Source organism: Rhinoderma darwinii, chromosome 6 (assembly GCF_050947455.1).
Source record: "Rhinoderma darwinii isolate aRhiDar2 chromosome 6, aRhiDar2.hap1, whole genome shotgun sequence".
In the NCBI taxonomy this organism is placed as follows: Eukaryota; Metazoa; Chordata; class Amphibia; order Anura; family Rhinodermatidae; genus Rhinoderma; species Rhinoderma darwinii.
In genome coordinates, this window is record NC_134692.1 from 52,670,771 (window position 1) to 52,697,717 (window position 26,947).

At 40.5% G+C, this 26,947-nt stretch overlaps 1 protein-coding gene across 1 annotated transcript in view; it reads left to right on the forward strand.

Moving 5' to 3' along the window:
• Positions 1-1,791: 1,791 nt before the first annotated feature.
• The window catches only part of MAP3K13 (mitogen-activated protein kinase kinase kinase 13), a 72,544-nt gene continuing 47,388 nt past the window's right edge, over positions 1,792-26,947 (forward strand). Inside the window, exons 1-2 of the mRNA XM_075829723.1 lie at positions 1,792-2,025; positions 22,912-23,469. Coding sequence (XP_075685838.1) covers positions 22,992-23,469 — 478 coding nt within the window. The 5' untranslated portion in view covers positions 1,792-2,025; positions 22,912-22,991. The remainder of the gene's footprint in view (positions 2,026-22,911; positions 23,470-26,947) is intronic.

A 26,947-nucleotide genomic window follows, 5' to 3' on the forward strand; every position in this document is an offset into this window, starting at 1 on the left:
AAATGTGCTCCGCATAGAAACTGCATTTCGTGTTGGGTGAAGCAATTCGAAATTACTGGGTGTTTATGTCATGAGAAAAGTCTGAACCGCCCAAAACTTTGGAAGAGACAGTGAACCGGATTCGAGCCATGTACGTTCGTACTCCTAAAAGGTCGACCAAGCTGACTAGTATGGAACTACCGGTGCCACAAACCACGGTATGGCGTATCTTACGAAAACGTCTGTGTTGTAAGCCATACAGATTACATCTTCTTGAGGAGCTGAAACGCAGTGACTTTTGCGTTGACTTGCAGGGCCGACCGGAAGAGGATGAATTTGCTGACTCGCTGGTGGTCAGCGATAAGGCGACCTTTCACCTCAGTGGGAAAGTCAATCGCCGCAATGTTAGAATTTGGGGCTCAGAAAAACCAAGTGCCGTTATCGAGCTCATGAGAGACTCACCCAAAGTAAATGTGTTCTGAGCAATGAGCAGGTGCAAAGTCTACGGTCCCTTCTTTTTTGCAGAGGATACAGTCATTGGCCACTCCTACCTGGACATGTTAATGGAATGGTTTATGCCACCGATAGACTCGTTTGGCAGATCTTCCTCTATCAGCAGGAATAAGTGGGAATAAAAACAAAAAGCACGGCGCCACATAGTGCAGGTCAATGACATTAGGCAAGCTAGGGGTAGTGATGTACCATGCTCACCTAATGACAAAAGATTTGGTCGCAAAGATAATCCACAGGTGCTGCTGCCAAGATCCAGACCGGTTAACCGAAAGGTCACCTCTTGACGAAATGATTGAAACAATGGGAAAGAGAAGGATCTTTACGAGGCGCTGCTGCGTGGCTAATTCAATCAGAGAAATTGCAAGCAAAGTATTTAAAATATATATCTGTTTATTCAGATATGGCCTGAGGAAGACGCTAGTACAGCGTTGAAACGCATAGCCACCATTGTTTGAATAAACAGATATATATTTCAAATACTTTGCTTGCCATTTCTCCGATTGAATTAGCCACGCAGCAGCGCCTCGTAAAAAGATCATTCTCTTTCCCATTGTTTCAATCATTTCTATCAGCAGGATGCACCTCCACATTTCCATTTGGATGTTTGCCAATACCTGAATGAAACTCTACCGGAACGTTGGATCGTTGTGCCGGAAATAGCGATTTAACAATGTTGCGCTGGCCTCCATGATCGCCAGATCTAACACACTGTGACTTCTTTCTGTGGGGCTACATCAAGGACTCTTTGTGTCTGGCCCCCCAGCCACAGGATCTGAACAACCTGAGACAACGTATCACTGAAACAGTAGAGTCCATATCCGACGACATGCTGGCACGCGTCTGGACAAAACTGCCCTACTGCCTAGACATCTGTCTTGTCACCAATAGAAATCACTTTGAACATTTGTAGTGTATAGATAAAACTTGGATAGATAGTGTGTCTTTTCATGTTAATAAATTTGTGTTATGTTCTCTCGGTTATGAATACCGAGGCTATAATTGTGCACCATCCTTTTTGAATCACCCTGTATATATATATATATATATATATATATATATATATATATATATATATATTGGATTATGTATTATAAATACACATGTAGGATTCTGTGTCTCGGATGGCTTCCCTTTTAGCACTTCCAGGCACATGATGGGTGGCTGTGATTGGTAGATTCTGCTTATTCGCTGATTTCCCAGGGAGGCTGGCTGCATCTGCAGTGTTCAGTATTGGTTGCTTTTCGCTCCCCCTTCCAGCTCAGCTCATTGTGGACGTCACTGCGAGCTCCGTGCTGAATCCTAAAGCAGCTCATCCCTCTCCATTCATGAATCTCCTGTGACGTCAGAAGAACCCTGGGCTCTCTTTGCAGTGGGCTGCAAGATTGTGTGGGTGGCATCTTCCCTACCCCTACAATTTCATTTTCCTACCTCCTCTGCATCTCGGTGTATGTATATTTCCTGGTTTGTATCTAGTCCATTCTTTTTCTGGGCATCCTTAAAGACAAAACATGGACACCAGCCTTATGCAGCAATGTGAGTATCAGCTGTCAGCGTAACCGCTTTGTTTAATGCCATACAAAGGGGGCACAGAGGTAGTGGAGAGGGGGGGGGGGGGTTTGTGTTCGTGCTATGAAGGACAGATGGATGGGTGATGGTCCATCTGTCTCATAAGATCTCTAGGGCAAGTAATGATGCTGTGGGACCAGAAACCTGATACCTCCCTTTGCAGGATGGATCCTGCCACACAGATGCTCAGCTGCTGTATTGGAACCATCGCTGCCCTGTCAAACCCCCTTCTAAAATGAAGTGCAATTTTCCTTTGTAAGACTATACTGAGCCACAGCTGAGCAGAGATAAGCAGCAGGGGGACCAGTATATTTCCGCAGGAGGCACAATACCTTTATTCTACTACCTTCCATATTTTGTGTATCCACATATCCGGAAACATTAGAAACCCTGGATGAGCTCGTCTACAAGTTTAGGATCTGGTAAACCATTACTTACCTTCTTGTCATTTTATATAATAATATTATTATGATCATTATTATTATTTATATTCCTATTTTATTTCACTGGGTTGTTGAATCTTGGTCCACAGTCCAGTGTCTCAGTTGTGGATAGTGCTGTAGAAGGAGATGAGGTAAAAAAAACTGAACACTTTCTGAAAGATTTATTTTCAATGCATTATACAGAAGTATGTTTTAGGCCTAGAGGCGTTGAATACAGTATCGTCACCTCTTCATATATATCATTATAACTTTAAAATAATAACATAGAAAAAAGCATGAGAATAAAACTGCTTGCAAGAAAGGGCAGTGGAATTGTACAATATGCTTTGTAGGAAAGTATCATATACGTTACAGGGATTCAGATCAGATTTGGATATAGATTTCTGAATGGTGATTTGATTTATACATACAGTCCTCCTCTATCACTTCTATGTGTCAAAAACGAAATGACAACAGTTTGGGTAAATGAAAAGTGTAGCAAATATTAGGGATCACGATGCAGGTAACAGCCTGATCAATTCTTATATATTTGTGCTTTGCAGTGTTACTGAGATGTCTTATTTTTTTCTCCTATGATTAATTGCTTGCAGCTCATCTTTCAAGGATTCTGTATAAGGCTTCTTTCACACTAGCATTAGTATACGCTTACCTCTCTTCCGTCAGAAGAAGAGAGGATTGAAAGATGAAACGGAAAGCAACGGTTGATTTTAATGGTAATTATTTTGTTTCAGTTGCTTTCCGTTTGTCTCCGTTCGCTAGATTTCCGTTTTTTTTTTTTGATGGAAGCAAAAGTGCAGTCTGCAGGACTTTTATTTCCGTGAAAAAAACCAGAAACCTAGCGAACAGAGTCAAACGGAAAGCAACCAAAACAAAAGAATTTTCATTGAAATCAACGGTAATTTTAACGGAACCATTGCTTTCCGTTTAATCTTTCGATCCTCTTTTCCTCTGACGGAAGAGAGGTAAGCGTATACTAACGCTAGTGTGAAAGAAGCCTTATACAGATATTCTATGCACTTTATAGATACTTTTCATATAGGCATTTTAGCGGTGCTTCTGTTCTCTTAAGGCAACCAATGGTTCATACGCTTCAGTGCATGCTGGGACATGTGGTGACCCCTACATCATCACAGTGAATCATAACTAAGCATTAGATGGGTTCTGAATGGAGCTTGTAAGGAAGATATACTCTGTGAAATGTTGAAATACGTATTATTCTTTTTCTCGCATTAATGTGTGTCTGTTTGGCTGCGAGCATTTATGAAGAAGGCAGATTTCAACAAAGATGCTTTCAAATCTAAAATGTCATGTGACCCTCGCTAATCCATCATTTACCTATATGTACAGAAAAGGGCCCTGATAGGATGATAACATATTACACATTTAATGTCATGTTTCGACGCACGTACATTATGTTGTTCTGTTTGTTTAGTATCTTGGTCGTTAAAAATCTCTACACAGGTCATCATCCTAGAAATTGAACTTTCTACACATGATCTAAGGCCTCATGCACACGACCATAAAAACACCCGTTATTGCGGGTCGTAATTACGACCCGCAATAACGGGCCCATAGACTTCTGTTAGTCACGGGTACCTTCCCGTTTTCTCACGGGAAGGTGCCCGTGCCGTTAAAAAAATAGAACATGTTCTATTTTTTCATTTTACGAGCCGTGCTGCTATACTTTATAATGGGAGCACGTCTCGCAAAAGCGGCCGGCTGCCCGTGGCCGGCCGTGCTCGTAATTACGAGTCGTAATTACGAGCACGGTTGTGTGCATGAGGCCGAAATCTCCAGCGGTGCACTTGAATAGACCATTTAAGGACGCAGCACGGGTATTAGTTTAGTGTAAAGGAAAATGACTTTGTTGTAGCCGATGCATTTATAAAGGTTATATAAATACTTAATTATTTATAGTTTTTTTTTTACATTTTAATGTTATGTTATTACTAAAGATGTCATAAGGCCAACAGATCAGATGGTGTATGATCGAGCTGATACACCGTTTTCAAAATATTAGGATTTTTTTGTAATAAATAAGTCCGTTCCTCTTTTACGTCTTCCTCGGCGTTCTGTTATGTTATGATAGGATGTTTCATACTGAGGTTTAAGTGATGATTTTACCAACAAAAGAGTCAATTAGTGTAGTTATGTACAGGGGACACCTAATGACGTGAGCGACCTATATAACTAATCAGGGATGTATATAGAGGAGAAGGATCCAAAGGCAAAAAAAAAAACATCAATATGCCCCTCCCCCTCATTCTACTGGTTTGTCTGTGGAAAGTGAGAGTCCCGAGGATAATCACACTACTAATGGGGACGGGAGATAGAGCCAAAATGTGTTGGCGCGTCACTCGTCAGGAGCCTCATAGCAGTTGCAGTGTTTGCATTTGTGGTTTTTCCACTCTTGCACCAATTTGTACACTAGCAATTTATTATTATTATTTATATGTATGGTACTTCCACGCTTACTACGTAAGATCAGGAGAGGGTCCTGTGTGATCATGATATGACCAGGACAGATTTTTATCCTCTTGAAGTAAACAAGGGTTCCCATTTAATGACTGCAAGCAGAGATATTGAAGACCGCAAAGAAATTATACACAATATATATTGGAGAATTTTATAACTTTCCATTATACAAAGAATAACCTTTATTTGTTGAAATCATATATCCCTTTAATTATTTTTATCCATATTCCCTACGTACAGTCTAATAGGCGTTTCATGGCAAGCTTTCATACATACGTAAACAAGTATAGTTTAGAATGATCCGGAACATGTAGGGCAATGAAGTAGTTTAAAGTCACCTTCTTATTTCTGATTAGCCCTGGGCTGAAAACTAATTTTTACATAAACCTTTAGATTATGTAAAAACATCATCTATAATTGTATTTCGGACGTGGCTGCAAAATTTTATTGGGTTCAAGTAAGAAAATTGAAGTTGATTAAGTTATTGCGGAGTGCATTAACCTTATTTGCTTTTGTATAATTTAGATCAATAAAATTGGGACACATTTGATATGCAAATGCTCGTTGGAGAATAGAAAACTAGTCATTGAGTTTTTTTTTCTTCACATCAGTGAAAAATAGGTAACAGTTTCATTCACCTCCAAGGCCTGCATTTACATATTCACATTCTACAGGCAAGAATAACAAAGATGGAGCTGGATGGATATATGTTATGGACGGAATTTCTATACTCACAAGTGCAGCACGAGCTTATATATAACTATAGTTTGCATAAAAATCTGGGGCTTGTGCACAATGTGTTTTTCTGTCTGTATGGTAACTGTTCCATTCTTTAACAGAGGGATGGATGTTCACACACTACTTGATCTCTCTAGTTTATGGCTGCAAGATAGAAAGCTGCATGTAAATACTATATACCAACTCAAAATCATCTTCTGTGAATGAGACCTAACTGACTTTGCATGTACCCAAGGGCATTATATTTTATATTAATGAAGGACAGAAAAACAGTAAAGCCCATCTGCCTTATCGGTGTCCTTTTGTTGCATTAATTTCAGTAGCGCCCATTTGAAAAGGAATGTTTTCACACTCAAAGGGAACCTGGCTAATGCTGACCATATGCTAGACATTTTGGTGGGACGAAAAGGACAATTTAGACCATTTTCGGCCGACCGTCGAAGTTGATCTGTTATGTTGGAGTTTTTTTGCTCGTTGGGTGCAGTCCTTGGAAAGCCATTCGTGCAATACAACAAATCTGCATCCCGTCAATTGAAGCCCGGAGGGCTTCACCAAACAAGCAGGGATCGTTTGGTGATTTGTCAATTTAACTTATGGAGTTGTTGTCCAGAACGACAAACTTCACAGATCAACCATGAACAAAAAGTTGTTCAGAAAACAGCCATCTGACATCCCTAATATCAGGCCAGTTTAAGTCATAGACTCTACTACAAGAGTATTTGTCTGAGTTCCTAATATTCTGTAGATGTAGCTTGAATTTAAAGGGCATCCAAAATGCCTATTAAAAAGTATTTGCTTATTACCTAACATAAGGTTTATAAGGTTACCCAGTTTGGGCAACTCCAGTTTAAAATGAAGGTCTAGCTGATGGCAGGGGGTCACCCGCAATCAGCTGTAATTGTCAGGGGAACCACAATGTAAAGCACTACTGCACGTAAAGCAAAGAATTGTAGGGTGTTGCTGAACTAAACCCTACTCGTGGCTTTGGTGAATACAGGGAACTCTCCTTAATGAGCTAATCTTACTCTGGTAATGTGTATAACAAGAAGTAATCTAAAATACATAGACATCCCCTGTGAGTCCATTTTGTGCATATGGGTGAGATTGAAGGTTTGAGCTTGAGATGCTGGCGCATTTCTTTACAGAGGCTTAGGTTGAATCTTTTGGGCCCAGATCAGAGGCATAACAAGGTCCCATAAGTAACCATGGGTTAGATAAAGCTTTAATTGGGCCCAATACACTATGACCACCTTCAACAGCACTTGAGTTAAGGACATTGAAAGATTATGATTGTTTTGGTCTCCACTCCTATCCTGTTGCTTGTCTTCCTTACGTTGGTGCCGATTTAATCTGTATTCAATTTCCCACTGCCCTATTCACTCTCCTTTTTCCATCATCCACAGTGATCACCAACGGCCTGTCCCCACTAAGTAAATCAACTCCATGGCAGACAAGTCTCCAATTATTATTGAGATAGTTTCATATTCGCAACACAGACTTAGAACACCCACAACTGTTCTTATAGATGAGGCCAATCATTTCTGCCCACTGAGTTCTACAATGCTAGCTACATCTAAGTAGCTGCTGGTTGGCTGCTATATAGTAGAGAATAGTGCAGCACCATAAAGCAGACATGAGTTGTATTATAGTGGCACTGTGTCTACCATGTGGCAGGCACAGTTTAATTGGTAATTCTGTGTAACTGCCACAAAAGTATGGGCAGTTCTGTTCTATACTAGAACTAATATTTGACCTACATTACTGCATGGGCACTGCGTGTGGAATATCTGCAAGGCGTAAGTAAATATATGTGGCACGAGTGTGGGGACAGTCAGCTGGGAGCACTACATTAGAAAAAATGTAGGGGCGTCATTATTGTTACTAGGTCTGGGAAGTCAGAGAATACAGGAGGGCCGACTCCAATGGCATGTGGTCCATTGGGTGACAGAGTCAGTGGGCCTCTTGCCTACCCTACCCTTGGCTTGAGAAGCATAGAGCATGTTTACAGAAATCACCAAGCACAGTGGGCCCTGGCATCTGCTCAGGTTTGCCTAGTGCTTTCCCTGAAACAACTCTTGAGATTACAATAATGGTTGGTTTTGGTGGCTCCTGAATGAAAGCTAGCCAGCATTATGGCTCCCAAAGGGCAGTTAACCGTTCACCACTGCTGTAGGCCATTCATTTTAGAGTTGAGTAAGCCTAGGTACAGAATAGTGATTATTGCTACTGTCGGTTTTAGGATTATGCATTGTAGTGATAATTGCATTGTGCACATCATGATCAGACGCTGCAGAGCTGACCCCTATCTCACAGGTAATGTGTTTCTACTCCCGCCCTGGTAAATGCATAGTTCAACCTAATATCCCAAAAGTTTTCTAGATGTCTGTCCGACTGGGTGGAATATCTCAGCATGTAAACAGAACCAAACATTTTGTAAGCTAATTTATACTGGAGGTCCATTTAGAAGCACAATGTAGGTATAGCGTGAGGTTTTTTTGTTTTCCTTTGCAGTGTATCAATTTTAGAAACACATTTTGCAAAGAGGTAGGGGTGACTCTACAATAAAGCAGCTTTAGCTGTTAGGCCATGCTGGGAGTTGTAGTTCAACAAAAGCTGGAGAGCACTGCTGTAGTTTAGAACTATTCTAGGGCTCTGTATTTTGTACAGGGTGTGTCGCTGCACCTGTTTGCAGTATTTATTCCTTAAATATAGCCAGATGTTTCACATGTTGATAACTGAGGACAGTCATATGGGTGAAGAATGCAACCAGTGTATTGACAATATATAGACCAGGCGTTTTGCACTCTGGGCATGTCTGCACATGGCAGGCACTAATAATGCTGGGTGCCTGTCACATTGGAGATGATATGCTGTGTGAATGACATCCTTGTCTGATGTTCAATACAGACTGTTGTATCCAGAAGAAGACTTTCTTGTGTAAAATGTTGCCTGCATCGGGTAATATGGGTTCAGTGTTAGCGACTTGGTAAGCGTTGAATAGACTTGTTTTATGAGGCTGCCGTTGTCTCGTATGTACATGATAAACATTTTTTCTGTTGCTTACAAGTTGTAATGTTTATATTGATTTCTATTCTTGACCTAACCTTGAGAGTGCTGTCTGGAGGGTTCATGGGGATTAATAAAATAATTTTATGTACCAACATCATGGAATAGTGCATGTAAAAAAAAATGACCCCAGTGCTGATGTTTGATATATAGTGTTTATATAAAAGTGTCTTAACTTCAGGCTATTTTTCTCCCTTTGTAGTTAACGCATGTAAATTTAAGGGGATGGTTACATCAAAATGTCCTGGTGCTTTCGAAGAGTATTTCTCTCTGAATGGATAAATGAGGCTGAAGTAACAACCATTGGATGTGCTCTAAACCCTTAATATACGCTTTTGGTTCTGATCGCTTGGGGGTCATGACTGCATTAGAGTATTATGTCTTTATAGATCTTGCCTAAATGTATGGGATATGTAGAGAGATCGATGCTTGGAGAAACACCTATATAAGGAAATTAAAGACTGTCTTGAGGTCTGTTATTTTATCCATATTATCTGCTCCCAGAAAACCCATTGAATTCTACCTGCTGAACATCCACATTTTTATCCCTTTTATCCCAAAATACATTTACTCCCCTTCGAGTCCTCCTGTCAGTCTTCGAGCAGTATAAATATCTTGTCATAATACAAAAACTTTGGATTTGTTCTAGTTGAAGCCCAACCAGTAGCATTAGAGCCCATGTGGCCATCACGTAACAGCTGTGTGGCTCTGGCCTTAGTAGAAGGCAGCTGCCTTGGGGGCAACTTACACAGGTTGTTAATTGTGTAACCATAAAGAATAAAAGAACGGTCTCTCTGTTCGCTCCTATAGGCACTGTGTCATCTCCAACTCTAGAGCCTACTGTTTGTCCCGGCCCTGACAATGTGATGTTCAGCCATTTTAAAGGAGTCAAGGGCCACTTTTAGCCCCACATAAATTGTCAGGTTAACCACCACTGATCTAGTGTTAATAAGTATATATATATATATATATATATATATATATATAGCCTTAGTATAGACAGTCCAAAACACTCTACGACCTTGACTATGTAAAAGTGAAAAAGGAGGCAGACATGAACCCTTATCTTATTCATAAAGTCATAAAATAATTCATATTGGTACAACAAAAGCTAGACACAATTACGAGCCTGTTCATACTTTATGCATTAGTGATGCTTATTTTCCTCCATAAAAGACTTCGGTAAATATCCCTGAACTTTTGCACAATGTTATTTACTGGCATTATGACAGAGAAGAATGCTGCACCGTGATGCACTCTTCTGTTCACGGATGGCAAATATTTAGTATGTAAGGTACATGTATAATTATTTATAATATGAATTTACTGTAATAGGGCAAATTTGCATTCAGATCTGTATGAGGATTCATATGATTTGTCTATTCTGCTAAACAGACCCTAAAATATTAGTATTGGAGCCTTTGACACATGAACAATGAATTGATTCTTACAAGCAGCTCACATTTCATGTGGTGTCTACAGCAAGACTCCTATGAAAGTTGGCTATACACAACCGATCAATGTTTTGATAATTTTCTCTAATGCCAGTTGTCTAAGGGTCATATATTGCATGATATCGGCATCAATCGGTATGATTTTCTCTGTTGGAAATGTCAGCATTGGGAAAATATAGTGTGTTTAAACCACAAAAAAAAGGAGAAATCTTTATGCAACTGATGGAACTAATTTTCATTGGTCACAACCAATCATTCAATCAGCATACACATTACTATAATCAATATCAATCACCTTTTCTGGTCCGATTGATAAAAATTATAATTACAATTATTTATTGGCATTTTATGTATTGGCATGTTGTGTTCGGCAAAGTCACTGATATACGTGGATTGAAAGATTATCAATCTAGGATGTTCCTATGAAAAGATACTTGGAATTAATCTTGACTTTATCTGAGACAAATAGCCTGCACCAATTGATTGAATGCCCAAAGGCTTGTGTATTGTAATTGAAGGTGAATCAAAACTGGACGGGCTCCTTTGTAATAAGCTCTCGACAATTTTTCTGTCACAAAGATCTTGAGGGCCAACTGGAAACATAGAAGTTAATCTAAGCAGACATTATCATTGGCGTTCTGTTTGTAACAAACGGCTCAGTCTTTGTGGTTATTACTCCGGTGATCTCCAGAACCAAAAAAGCTCAGAAAGTATAGCACCAAGTAGTTTCACATAGATTGCTTCTTCTGGTAGACTTTTTTTTACAATGAACCATACAACAACGGGACATTTTCCAGTTCAGGGGATGTGCATGGGTTCACATAGTTTAGCCAGGCAAATTGATAGGATGCAGGTAGGGTTCCTATTCGATATATCTCAAATGTAATATTATTCTATTAAACAGTTTTCGTGGCACCCAGCAGGAATCTGAATTCGGAAGACAGATCTCAGGAAGAGTATGATAGAAGTAAAGCAAGTGACTTAAATTATTATGTAGATTATATCTACATATAAATTGTAAAATTATGTTTCAGCTCATACTTCCATTGTTACTAGATTTCCCTTAACAGTTAGCGATTACCAATGAAAGAACTAAACAAATTTAAATGTGGAGGCTATGCTGTATTGAGCAAATACAATTGTTCCACTTGAGGGACTCACCAAGACATATGTTTGCTTATGGGGGACTCTCTAAAATGACTTAGTATAATTATCTAAGGGAAAAAAAATGTTCATTCAAAAATTGTTGCCCAACAGATGATTTCCAAACATACACTCATTATGATTTTGGACAAAGGACATTTAGGGAACCTTGATAAACATTGCGGAAAGGAAGGACACACTCGATGCCAAAGAACCAGCTGTTACCAGAACTAAATAATCCCTCCGTGGTGGCAAACACCTGCTACAGTGGGATTCCTTGCACAAATATAATCTAACATTAGCTGTATCTAAGTGCTTGAAATATAATAAGCCATTATTATATACTATACAGATTTTTGAAGATTCAAAATCTTCTAAGCCTGTTTGCAAATGAGAATGATGAGTCCTTTCTACCTACACATTTGAATCACATGAATCACTTGTACAATACAAAGCAAGTGGGCAGCTGCTGAGATGCCAGAGTCCTCAGGGACCTTTGCAGGGGACAGAAGGAAATGAAGCCCTATTGATTTGAGCTGCATTGCACTGTTCCCATTTTTTCTTCCAAGCCATCTCAGTCTCCCATGGGATTGAGTTAGACAAAAACCCTTAATAGAGATATATAGTGATATTAGCTAAGTTTACGCAAGTCTAACAGATTGTCAGACCTTAGTAAATATGTACATTGTTTATAGTGCATTGTTTGTTTGCGTCCACCAATTATGTTTTTTTTTAAATGGCTATAGAGTATATTAATTGTATATTACACGTCAAAGGAATTACTAATACTGTAGTAAGACATTATATATATATATATATATATATATATATATAGACATATATATATATATATATATATATATATATATTGTAGCCGTGCAGCTACTGGACAGTGCAGAAACTGTCAGGTTTTAAGCAACCAGGGAGCATGTGCAGCAGAGAGGGTTTTCTCTGCTGTTGCTTGGGTGTAAAGCCCGGAATAGGGCCTGGTTTGCTGGAGCTTGAAGGAGAAGGGCGGGCTTCCACTCCATACAGACAGTCCATGTCTTGGGCTGTCTGATGAGCCTAGGTAGGCTTCACCTGAGACGGCTCTTTAATTGAGGTGTGTTCTGTTCACACAGGGCTCTGAGTCTGGGGAAGACAGGCATGCAAGCCTGTGAGAGTCCCCAACGTGTAAGGTAAAGCTGCCTATGTTGAGAGGTGCTGGGCACAAGGCTCAGTGTCTCGTAGTGAGGGACACTGAATGTGTTAGTTAGAGGCTGGACGGCCTAGGGTTTACTTTTAAAAGTTTAAACCCTAGGCCTGTGGTTTGGACAGGTGGTGGTTGGAGAGGGTGAGATGCACAGTAATAATATTTATTGGTTGTTACTGGAGAGCTGATGTGAGGCACCACATAATGAACAAAGAACTGAGGTGACTTGGATGGCAGTCCATTGGCGGCCATTCATGAAAAACCAAGAGTAGAGCAACCATGTTGACAAATCTGAAACCGTATCATTTAGTACTATGTAAAGACCAATTTTGGTTGCACTGACAACCCCTAGTGTACACAATAATTGTACATACAGCACTGACATGCAAAGGTAAGTTGTATTCACTGTTGCATGTTCCCTGTTTTTTTCTCAAGAACCTGAAAATAATGTAGATATTGCATATTGCATAAGTTGGCATGTGAAAGTAGAAAAACAAAAGTTGCCATTGTTCTACAAGGTATTTTGTGGATGAAAACTGGTATGTTTTACGGTAGATTATGACGTATGCAGAGTAGGCTGTTCACATAAGCATTTATCTGTTGAACACACATCATTTCCATTTAGTCACTTTAATGCTATGCTTATGTTTCTTAGCCATCTGATCAATGAGCACTGGACATACAAATCAATTGATGCACTATATACCAATTTATTTCACAATTTGCTCCACTGAAAAAGACGTGTTCTTAGTTTGCAGCTTAGGTGGTCTAGGGACTGCACTGTGTTTTTATTTTTATAGTTTTTCAGAATCCGCGGAATCAAACAGGTCTAGTCATAATGACCACAGAAAATTCACTTCGAAAGGTAGCTGCCTAGAGGAAGCTTTATTATATTATTATATATTAATCTATATTATCTTGCAATCGTTTCTCTGAATACCTACTCACTTGTTTTTATCAGCCAGACTTTCCATCAGCTTCTGTGGAAAATCACTAATATTAAAATGTGATTATCATCTAGTCTTCCTGGAAAATGATATATTGGTGCAAAGTATATGTTTGTGCAGTATCAGTTGCCTTTTTAATCCTTCTAAGACTGAAGCTGCCCTATCGATCCCACTGGTTTGACTTTTCTAACCCATTCTATTTAGCTCTATGCCACCTCTTGAATGTAGTATTACATGCCACCAATTCAAACGAAGGGCAACCATGAAATGCAAGTTCATGTTGAGTCTACCAGAGCGGGAGCCCCTATCTACCACAGTCATATGCCCTAATAGTTTCCTTATATAATATATACAATAGTGAATTTGCACAGCATTGTTTGTCTAAATTGTATGTACTTCTTTTTGTAGTAGGTTTGCCAAATGTGCTTTTTGCTGTATAGGATTTTTTCCTTTTAAATTCCTAGAGCAACCGTCCCATTTTTCTCTACAGACATTACAGAACTATAGCCCTTAATGGTCCAAACTTCCACAGCAATTCATTTTCAAAATGGACTATATGTTAATAATTTGTTACAAAATAAATGGCAGGCGGTGTATTTTAAAACTTAGGACATCCATATTAGGGAATTCTGAGTCAATAGAGGGGATTCCACTGTTCATTTATTAACCAAAATGAGAGGCTACAAAGAGCATCTCATGTTTTGGAGGACCTGCACATTCATGCAATCCCATGGGCAGTCGATTGATTTGAATGGGAATCGTGTAATGCTCTTTTTACCCTGTAGTGGTGCTGTAGGGGAATTAAACACTTGTTACCAGGTTTCCCCATTGATTTTACCAGGTTCCTCAGGGACTCTTCTAACAAAAATAAATTGTCTAAAGCGCACAAACCCTTACGTTCAAAGTGAAAAGAATAAATGCATGCAGAGCCAACAGTCCTACAACAACATCCTTTGGTCAAAGCAGATATGGACTTTTCACAAATCTATACGTGCTTTTCCCTTCCAGGGCCACCAAGAAGATCAGGGCTACCACACAAAATATTTACTTGTGCAGAGCTTTGTATAGTGCGGCAAAGTGTTTTACTTTTTTATAGAACAGTTTTTATGTAAAAGCCAATGTTATATTACACATAAAACCTTAAGCAGCATTTGTTGTGGTTAATATTGTCCAGAAAATATCTGCGGCTACGTTTAACCTATAGTGCTTCCAATAATCCACACTGTTGCGATTTTAGTGGATATGCTGCTTTGCCCAATTTATATTTTTGTGTTTGTTTTACTAATCCTTTTCCCTGCAGTATCTGTATTTTTTATTTCCCTGAATCACAAATTTCTGCTTGTCAGATTTACTCTAGGGAGTAATAGAGCGAGGGTAACGTGGGTCTAGAAATCTGTTCTTCCCAGCACTGGCTCAACCAAATCCGCTTAGTGTGCCTCTCCTAAGGATTACCAGTGCTTATGGGCTCAGTACATGCTCTCAGAATCATATTCTGCTCTCCGAACTACTGTGAGGTGATATTCAGGGTTGGTTTAGTATCGAAGAAAACATGCCAAGCAGCCATGCCTCAATAAAACTCATCTTTTTTTTTTTTTTTTTTAATGTTGCCATAAAAAGCGAACCTGTAATTTTTAACATGGTTCTCTAACTGTGGGCATTGTGTTATAGAGCATGAGGAGATTGGCATAGCTAGAATTTAAAGGGCCCTAGAGCAAAGTCAGAGGTGGTCACCTACCACTTACTGACAGCCACATAACTATTATTAGCATTCAAGAGATAAATAGTATTACAATAGCTATAGTAGTGGTAGACAGTAGAAAATGAACACTGTTACTTCATCTGAGTGGGCCCCCTATGTCTCTTGGCCCCATAGTTATAGACAGGCATATCTAGATCTATGTAGACACTGCACATTAAATATCACCGTTGGCACCTTACTTGGTGTTGCTTCTATTGATGCTAATGTATGGCACTCCTAAGGCTATGTTCACACGCTTAGCTAAAAACTTCTGAAAATACGAAGCTGTTTTCAAGGGAAAACAGTTCCTGATTTTCAGACGTTTTTTAAGCAACTTGCGTTTTTCGCTGCGTTTTTTTACGGCCATTTTTGGAGATGTTTTTCTATAGTCAATGAAAAATGGCTCCAAAACGTCTCAAGAAGTGACATGCACTTCTTTTTCACAAGCGTCCACGTAAAAAAACGCCTCATCGGAACAGAACGCCGTTTTTCACATTGAAATCAATGGGGAGATGTTTGGAGGCGTTCTGCTTACGATATTTCGGCCGTTTTTCAGCTCCAATAACATCCATAAAATACGCCGCGAAAAACGCGAGTAGTTACAAAAACGTCTGAAAATCAGGAGCTGTTTGCAGGCGAAAACAGCTCCGTAATTTCAGATGTATTTTGCTAAGCCGTGTGAACATACCCTGAGAATGGGGCATTTGCTATATTTAGGACACAACAACACTGATGCGAGGCTGTCAGCCTAACTTTAGCAATTTATACGTTTCTATGAGATTTGAAGGGGGAACGCAAAAAAAAACAAAGCCGCTGAAAATGTCACGGATGCAAGAATAAGCAGTCTCATTTCTGCTCGGTTAACCCTTTCAATCTAAAGACATTACTGTCCTGTAATAGTAATACATTTCCTTCGGGTAGGCTGATCACATGTAAATTTGCTTCAGCAGAGGAGAGAGCAGTGCAAGAGCGTGAAGAAGGTTGTCATGTTATGACCACTATTAGAGCTGCCACTAGGTAGTAACAGACATTGTTAGAACTGCCACTATGAGAGTACAGATGTGCCAGGCACCAGGGCCATAATGAGAGATAGGAAGTGTAGGCAGGTGCTTAGGGTGCCATTGGAAGGGGCCGAAACTTTTAGATGAAAAAACAATGGTCTGCCTTTAATTTCTTTAGTACCACTACTTGGACTCTATGTTTGAGCTGCTGATAAGTTCACACCAAGTCTCTGTTGCATGTTAGGTGTATAAGCTGGGGAAATCTCCCAACGTATATGCTGAGTGAATAGCCTGATATATAGGATTGTATGCCATGCAGTCGCATATGTCATCCATTGACTCCCATTGTAAAAACACATACACTGCTTGGTATAATTGTATTGGAAAGGTAGTGAATACAGTGAAAAGATATACTGATGCTAACTGGCTGAACGTATGCCACAAGTAGTTTTCTTTTGGCATACATAGGACCGATTATAAGTTAATGGACACATAACTTATATGCGTGTACGCCGGGAGCATTTCAGGGTAATCGGCGAAAATATACCGCAAGTCAGGCTTGAACACAGGCTAATGTTGTAGGTGTCTGGGTCCGGTAAACATTTCTCTTCATTGGTAAATTGGTATAATCATTGGTGATTAATAAAGAAATAGACTTACACAGTGTGAGAGGTTCCCAATATAACCAAACAGAACTTAGCTGACTGAAGATCGCGAGCGTTGGGCGGCAGTGTGTGTGTGTGTGGTGTGTGTGTGTGTGTGTGTGTGGTGTGTGTGTGTGTGTGTGTGTGTGTGAGTGTGTGTGTGTGTGTGTGCGCAAGTGTGTGCGTGTCTATATATATGTATATGTATACATATATTTTTTATACTGCACATATATGATGGGGATAGGTTGGAGGGAACCGGGGGGTGTGTATTATAAATGAGAACAATAAGGATTGGTGGGGAAAACGGCAGGCAACAATTAAATGATTGTCACTCCGACAGCTATCATTCCCTTGGTGGGGGGGGGGGGGTGCATTCTGAAATCCCTGGCTGCAGAACCAAGAGAGCTTGGCCTTCCCCCTGTCTGGAACTGTTGTTAGGTGCTGATATGGCTATATCTTTACCTCTTCCCCATTTCAAAAAGTTGAATGGTATAGGGGACCTTGTCATTCCGACAATGAGACAACCGAAATCATCAGACAATTTACATGCTGCAAAAGAAATAGAGTGTATTATAAACTCATGATGCTTGAGAACAATGCTGTAAAAAGCACTTGATACACCCTAGTAATGACACTCGTCCTTAGACCTTATTTAAAGCACTACTTTCACATATAGGATCCATGCTCTAAAACATAGTACAGCAGTCACATCTGCAGGTTTATTTGTTGTAAAGATCTCATAGGTCAGCAGAAACTGCCTGTAAGCACCATAATAACTCTCGGAGAGGAACTATTTCCCGGCTTTTATTCCTGTGTTTACCTGCTACCCAGGTGATATGTTGTGTTTGTGTACATTAAAGAACACCTCCTCATTTATCAGCCGGATGCAGGCATGGCACACGCAGAGAGATGTTAAATAGCAATATGTGCCAGGTATTATACGGCAGCATGATGCTGACAACTATTAAGAAACTGCTTTTAAACAAGAAGCCTAGAACAGCTGAAAATGCAGAAAAAAATCAGCCACAAAGTGTAATAGATGACAGAAAGGTAAGAACTACACAGAGATTTATTGTTGAAATTCAACTTTCCCCTGTCATAACTTTAACCAAACTTTTATTTATTTGATGTGTAGTTTTACCTTTACATGAATACATTAGGGAATAGCTTATATATCAATTTCCTGATATAATGTTCTTAGAAAAATCCTCTATAACAACAGGAGTGTTCTGTAGGGAAACAAGAAATTTCAAATTTCCCACTGTTGTCTGAAAAATCCATCAGCAGAATACAGGCTGTGCTTTGAAGCAGCCTGTAGTCCGTCAGAGAAATCTAGACTATAGGTAAGGCCAGTCGATTTGTGTGATTGCACAGTGTGCATCGTCTGTCATTTCTTAGGGGGGCACCCATAATGACCTGCACACCCGGAGGTTGCACCCCTGAACTCACATCTGAGAAATTGATGTTTTATTTATATACGCGCCAGATGCTAATAAAGCCTAAAGACTCATGCAGCTGCTCATTCTTCAGTGCAGTGCCCTGGCTTATCGGTGGCAATTCCTCCCAAAGACCTCCTCACCACTCTTGATTGATGTCTTCTGGAAAGAATATCAGATGATGCAGGAGACATCTTGCAAAAGTGGAGGGGTTTGGGAGGTGTTGCCACCGATAAGCCAGGGCAATGGACTGAAGAATGAACGACTGCCAGAGTCTTTAGGTTTCTTAGCATACGGCGTGTGCATGAATAACTAACAAATCATTTTCTGAGGTGTACTTACATTATCAGAGAAAACATGGGGAGGTTTAAACTGCTTTCCCCCAATACCTATTTAGCATTGTTAACACCTCATGGGAGTCAAATCTGCTGACAGACTCTCTTTAAAGTGTAACCATTATATTATTACAGAAAAAATGCCTTTCTACACTTATCAGACTCATCTTCTACTCCCCCATGCCTCCTGCACTGATCCTTCAGTCTAAATTTACTGGTAAAATCTATATTCTATATTGTATATATACACAATGTGCACATTTAGATATCAGAAACGTGTCTCGGACGTTAACATACTGACGTCAATATATATATATATATATATATATATATATATATATATATTGACGTCAGTATGTTAACGTCCGAGACATGTTTCTGATATCTAAATGTGCACATTTTTTCTGGGTTCTGTGTGCAGTACTGTGAGACTGTATCATTGGGATGTTGTATACATGTTAAGGATCTGCCAGGCACAGCTTCTGTATCCACGCCCATAGGTAATCAGTCTGCACCTGCTTCTATGTCTGTGAGACTGACTCGATCTTCCACCACTCAGGATGGCAGGCTTAGGAGTGGGAGAGCCTATCGCAGCCTGGCCAGACGGAGATAGGTCCCGCCCTCTGTCTATTTATACCTGCCTTTCCTGTTCCTGCTTGCTTGTGATTCTTCTCTGTTGGTTTCCTGGCCCTGCTGCAGCTTCTTGAACTACTTGTCCCTGCTTCGTATTGACCCTGGCTTACTGACTACTCTTCTGCTCTGCGTTTGGTACCTCGTACACTCCTGGTTTGACTCGGCTTGTTCACTACTCTCCTGCTCTGCGTTTGGCACCTCGTACGCTCCTCGTTTACTACTCTTGTTGCTCACGGTGTTGCCGTGGGCAACTGCCCCGTTTCCCTTTGTTCTGTGTTTCCTTGTCTGGTTGTCTGTCGTGCACTTACTGAGTGTAGGGACCGTCGCCCAGTTGTACCCCGTCGCCTAGGGCGGGTCGTTGCAAGTAGGCAGGGACTGAGTGGCGGGTAGATTAGGGCTCACTTGTCGGTTTCCCTATCCCTGTCATTACAATACATCTGTATTGTACTTTTTGAAAAATAAAAACCAATTGAATTACATATATATTGTATAAATATATATACTATATTGAGGCAGAGATAAAGACGGATTATCAGCTACACTAACTCTGCAGTTCCCTCCTCCACCCCTCTCCATAGAGTTCTATGGGCAGCAGATGTAACTTGATCTCTCAGTGGAGCTGATTATCCGTCATCATACCTGCCTCACTAAATACGGATTTCATCAGTGAATTGAGAGTGAATGATCAGTGCAATAGGCAGGGGGAAGGAGGAGATGAGTCTTATAAGGGAAGAAAAAGGCATTATTCTGTAATAAGATATATTGCAAAATTTCCAATTACCACTCATACTGTTGACTTTTGGGAAAAATTGCAAACAACTCTAACACTTTAAACTATCCATAGACACAAGCTTTTTCTCTACCCATCCAGTCTGTCAAAAGGATCTACCAACGATTTGATGTCTATGGGGACTTGATGATCCTAACATATCTTAGGGAGACGCTAGGTTCTGACAAGTTAGATTTCAACCTGTCAGATCTTGTTGACTTTCCCATGTTGAGTGGCATTAGAGATATCTGATAGTCACTTATGTTGCTCTGCCTATTGAAAAAAAATGGCCACCATTTATTTATAAAGCGTCAACATCTTTTGCAGAGCTGTATAAAGAATACAGCTCAGTCCCTACAATACAGGCACATGCAATGCAACTCGGGGTGGCCAAATACTTGCATTCAATGTACCGTAGTTACATATACAGCACATTTTGAAAAGATATTATACTGTGAACTTTAAATATTAATTCAATATATACAGCATATGTGATCATTGATCCACATGACCAGAAAGCATTGCCTTTATTTGTACAGCCAGTAATGTTTTCTCAGTACACAAGGGTATGATACCATAAAACCTGTGTTGTACTTTGACTCCCTCAGTGTGATAGTCCTGGTCTCTTCACACTACCCGGTCCCTGTCACATGCTGTTTGATTTGGCTGTCCTACAAGATGTTCAAGTGTACAGATATTTACACATAAAATAAAACTCCTGAGCAGACCGTAAATGCCAGCCCTGTGCTAATTTGGGTGGAAAACAGTAAAACAAACAGCTAAAATGTATTAGGCTTTATTCAGAAATCGGAAAAAATAATGGCCGTCTTACATCCAGAAAATGCAGTTGCAAATGGGCCTATTTTTATCTGTATAGACTTCTGTAAGCGTGTCCGTATTACGGCCATTTGTCCAGATTACATCGTATTAGATCCATTTTTTACGTCCGTATATATTCTTGTAAAGCATCAAAAATAAAATCCTTCGTTGCCCTAACTATAATACGGATCTAATACAGAGCCAATACAGATTTGATTAAAAAAATTTTAGGTGCGCATAACGGATGCAATTATTTTGGTTCTCTATTGACTTGTATTAGGATTTATCTGTGCAAATCTGCATGCTGCCTATTTTTATATGGAATATGGGTTTGTGTTTGTCATTGCATAAAAAACATTCATGTGAATAGCGTCATTTATTATCATAGGGTCAGTGTACAGACAGTTATACAGCCGGATTAGTATAGGGAGAAAAAAAAAACGTCAGTATGAATTAGGCCCTAACTCTGTAAATTCAAAACCACCAGTATAGGTTCTAAACTGTTCTGTGAAGTTGTTTCAATATCGGTTTCTGGAAAAGTTAAATGACAACCAATATGGCTGCAATTATAGATCCCACAGGGGTTGTTATACAGATTCCAAAAATTGGTGTATTACAAATCTGCCTAATTATACAACGATACAGGACATAAATTATATAGCGGAGAAGAGGCCCCACAGCAAAGATAAAAATGGCGTCCCTTCTGGTGCCGTTTGATACCACCCCACTCCTAACCGCTCCGCACCGACACCCCACTCCCTAACATTGTATTGCTTATTGGGAATGAATCCTTCTGCAGGTTCTCACCACTCATGAACTGGACTCTGTCTCACAATGGGCCCATAGCACTCACAGTCTTGGCTTCTAAGGTATCTTCACCCTTCAGTAAGATGAGGGAAAGTATCGTAATTCCTATACAGGAGTCTGGAAGAGCTCGGAGACAACTTGTTGTGGGAGCTACTGTGCTGGTCGTCAGCTAGCTTTCCTAGAAATAGACATATCTAAGAGACAAATAAAGAACTAAATACAATTTGACAGATGAGGACAATTTTGGGATTTGTAGTTACCTAATTCTAAACCACAACAACACATGAATTGCTGATACAACTTCCTATCATTGTATTGTACATGCCTGTTATACAGTATTGTGTGCTTCTTCTTTACTACTATAATGGTTGTTTTCCATTCTTATTCTGAAGCTGCTTTTAAAATGTTAATTTGTAAAACTATTAAAGGCACTGCTAAAAGCCTCGAAATGTCACTACACGGAGCGCTGCCGCTGGACTGCAGGGTATGTCATTAAGCAGCGTTGTCTTCACATGCCCATAAACCTGCAGAACATCTCTAATGAACTTCGAGTTGGATGGGTTTATTCCACCCAAGGACAGGCTGTGGTAGACAGCTATCACCAGAGGTTCTGCTCCGATATAGTCACGCTCTGTTAATTCCTGTACCGTGCATTATGGGTGATTGAATGGGAGCACCGCACAGGGCATGGGCAGAGTCTGCATGTTAAAGCGGGCACCACTTATAGTCATATCAGTTATTTACTTCTCTAATTAGCTTGTCTGTCTGTAGATTAAATTTAAGACAGTGTATCCAAGATCTTCTATAATTTAACCCATTCCTAGACAAAAAAACAAAAAAAGCAAACCCAGAAATATTTAGTACATGTGCTGAAAAAAGACACAGGTCCATCAATTTCAACTTTTTTGATCAATTATACGTTATGCCATTCATCATATGTTAAAAAAATATATGTATGCACATATATACGAAAGTTTTTCTGACAAAATAAAGGTGTACATATATAACATCCTACAGACTTTCCTTCAGTTTAGGTTGCAATAAACTATTAAGGTGCCCTACAACATGTTCACAAATACGTCACTGATACATGACTTCACCCTAAATTCTGAGGGGAGTTATGACGTTTGGTATAGTTTGGGGTCTTGTTATCTTCAGTTCGTGTTCACCCATGGAGTACTTACTATGTATTTATTTCTGCCTTTTACAGGTCCATGTGAACTGCTTCCCGTTCCAAAGCTGAGTTGAACAAAGCACCTCAAGATCTGGTATCTTGGGGTTGGCTGCCCCATGCACATCGATGGTACCATGGCCAGTCCGCATGATCCATTGAGTTGGTCATCATCCCCCAATCTTATTGTTGATACAATACGGGAAGATAAGGATTACATCGTAGAATATGGTGATCACTCCACATCTGGTCACCATCAGTCTCAAGAGACTCAGGAGAAGTGTGATAACTTAGAAAATGGCAACAGCCCAGTCACTGCCGCCGTCCTGACCTCCATCAGTGAAGACTCAAGAGATCAGTTTGAGAACAGTGTCTTGCAGCTGAGGGATCATGATGAGGTCGAGAATATTGCACCTCAAGGCAGTAGCCACTCAGGAGATCGAGGCAGCAATAGTGGTACTGAAGACATCAAGATACATTTCAGTCGTTCTGGGAGTGGAAATGGAGGATTCTTGGAGGGACTTTTTGGCTGTCTGCGGCCTGTATGGAATATGATCGGCAAGGCTTATTCTACGGATTATAAACTGCAACAGCAAGGTAAGAAAAAAATGCAATGAAAACATTATTCCACTGTTATCAAATCTGAGAAGTGCTGCAGTCTGGCATTTTGTACCTGACATACTGTAAATGTGCTGCTCTCTTATAAACAGCCTGCTATGTTCCTCCAATTCTATAAGGAGGCGCTTTTTCTGTTCAAATTTGTCAGGAAAAAAGTAGCATGTTTCATCACATGCTGTACTACGGAGGTATTCACCCGAGAATAGAATGCCTTGTGGCAGTGGCACATAGAGTGCCTACTGGTCCATAATACAAACCCTTAGGGGCTACATAGTTACATAGTAAGTATGGTAAAAAAAAAACATATGTCCATCAAATTCAACCAAGGGATTTGAGAAAGGGAAGGGATGGGAGAAATGATAGAACTTTGTTTTACCCTTGTTGATACAGAGAAAGGTTTAAAAAAATAAAAAAAATATAAAAATTACCCATAAGGCATGAGCCAATCTTCCCTAAAATGCAAAAATTCCCTCCTGATCCCAAGTGGCAATCCGACTGGATCAACATTCAGACAGGAATTCTACACAATGACATAGGCGCTGATATTTTTTGTTCTAGGAAATCATCTAAGCCTTTTTTAAAGCCATCTACTGTTCCTGATGTGACAGCTCCTGCGGTGACTATTCCATAGACTCACAGTACATGTGTCGCCATATGTATGAGCCCTTGTTCTCATTAAATGGACATCATCTGAAACATTACTATCGGATAGCGTATTAAAGGGTCTTTTGGTTTTCTGTAAATTAAGCTCAATCATTGTATAATGAATAATTGTTTATTTTTATTGTACTTTGTTTCAATTTCTCCCTATAGATATTTTCAAGATATCGTGCTTGCTGTTAGCGAAGGGAACATTCCTGTGTACATCCTTAGGCCCCATGCACACGAACTTGCTTTTGTGGCCGCAAATCCCACGAAAATCCACGGGAGAATTGCGGCCCCTTTCATTCCTGTGGGGCCATGCACACGACCGTGGTTTCCACAGGCCATGCATGGCCCAGGAGCCCGGACCGCAGAAAGAATGGGCAAGTCTTATTACGGCCGTGTTCTAAGGTCCAGGCTCATAGCAAATAATGGGCGCGGCCATGTGCACGGCCCGCGATTTGCGGGCGGCTTGCGGGTGACACTCCGCCCCCGGCCGACCTGAAAATCACGGCCGTGCTACGGTCGTGTGCATGAGGCCTTAAGGTATGTTCACACGGCCTATTTTCATCCGTTTCTCAGGCCGTAAACGCCCTGAAAAACAGCTGAAAATACGGGGGGCTGAACGCCTCCAAACATCTGCCTATTGATGTCAATGGGAAAAAGGCGTTCCGTTCTCACGGGGCCTTTTTTACACGGCCATTTTTAAAAAGGGCGCGGAAAAAACGCTCCATAAAAAAGAAGTGCATATCACTTCTTGAGCCGTTTTTCATCAGGTCAATAGAAAAACAGCTTCAAAAATGGCCGTAAAAAAAAACGCCTCAAAAAACACCTAATGCTTAAAAAACAGCTCTTGAAAACAGTCCCGTATTTTGCAGCCGTTTTTTGTTAAGTATGTGAACATACCCTCGGACTGAAAACTTGTCCAGATCATGTCCATCTAAGGGGTAATTCAGACGAACGTAAAATACGTCTGTGCAACGCGCGTGATTTTCACGCGCCTCGCACGGACCTATGTTAGTCTATGGGCCCGTGCAGACATATCCTATATTTCTGCGTTTTTCGCGCATCACGCACCCATTGAAGTCAATGGGTGCGTGAAAATCACGCGCACCACTCGGAAGCACTTTCGTGGGACGCGCGTGAGTCGCGCAACAGCAGTGAAAAGTATGAATGAAAACAGAAAAACACCACGTGCTTTTTTGTTTACAAACATACAAACAGAGTGTCATAATGATGACCATATGACCATGACACACGGAGCTGTTAAGTGCCTTTTGCGCACGCAAAACGCCGCATTTTTTGAGTGCGCAAAACGCACACGCTTGTGTGAATCCGGCCTAAGGCCTAATTCCGTTTGGAAGTTTGAGTCAGATTTTCCTCTGCCTGCACGCCGATTTTCGCTGCATTTTACGCCCGCGGCCATTGAGCGCCGCGGGCATAAAACACCACAAAATAAGCTTTCTCTGCCTCCCATTGATGTCAATGGGAGGTCGGAGGCGTAAACGCCCGAAGATAGGGCATGTCCCTTCTTTCTCCCGCGAGACGGTTTTACCGCTCGCATGAAAAAGACTCCTCCGCCTCCCATTGAAATCAATGGGAGGCATTTTCGGGCCGTTTTTGACGAGTTTTGTGGCACAGTTTCCGCGTAAAACCCTTAGGGTATGTGCACACAACCTATTTTCAGACGTAATTCAGGCGTTTTACGCCTCGAATTACGCCTGAAAAGACGGCTCCAATACGTCTGCAAACATCTGCCCATTGCTTGCAGTGGGTCTTACGATGTTCTGTTCAGACGAGGTGTCATTTTACGCGTCGCTGTCAAAAGACGGTGCGTAAAATTACGCCCGCGTCAAAGAAGTGCAGGACACTTCTTGTGACGTTTTTGGGGCCGTTTTTAATTGACTCCAATGAAAAACAGCTCCAATTACGTCCGTAAAAGACGCTGCGAAAAACGCGAGTACATGCAAAAACGTCTGAAATTTAGGAGCTGTTTTCACCTGAAAACATCTCCATAATTTCAGACGTATTTTGCGTTTGCGTGTGAACATACCCTAAGGGTGCTATTACACGATGCGGCCGAGCTGCTGCAACTTCATTCTGTTTACTGCTAGTTGCTGTGGTTTTGCAGCAAAGAACAGGTGAAACACATGGTTTTCATATGCTTCACCTGTACTTTCCACTAAACTGCTGCAATAAGCGGTAAACCGCATGTCCGAGAGTCACTACGTGTAATTGCACCCTCATTATTATTATATCAACTCCATATTAACGCCCATGGTTTTGAAATGGGATGTCCAACAAACTAAAAAAGGTGTGATGGTTAGGGTATGTTCACACGCACTGTTTTCAGACGTAATTCGGGCGTTTTACGCCTCGAATTACACCTGAAAAAACAGCCCTAATACGCCTACAAACATCCGCCCATTGCTTGCAATGGGTTTTAAGGTGTTCTGTTCCCACGAGGTGTTATTTTACGCGTCGCTGTCAAAATACGGCGCGTAAAAAGACGCCCGCAAAAAAGAAGTGCATGTCACTTCTTGGAACGTTTTTGGAGCTGTTTTTCATTGACTCCATTGAAAAACAGCTCCAATAATGTCCATAAAATACGCCGCGAAAAACGCGAGTTGCTACAAAAATGTCTGAAAATCAGGAGCTATTTTCGCCCGAAAACAGCTCCATATTTTCAGACGTAATTTGCTAAGCCGTGTGAACATACCCTTAGTTCTCCACATACTTTTGGCCATATAGTGTGTATATATTTCTAACTATATATATATATATATATATATATATATATATATGTATATATACA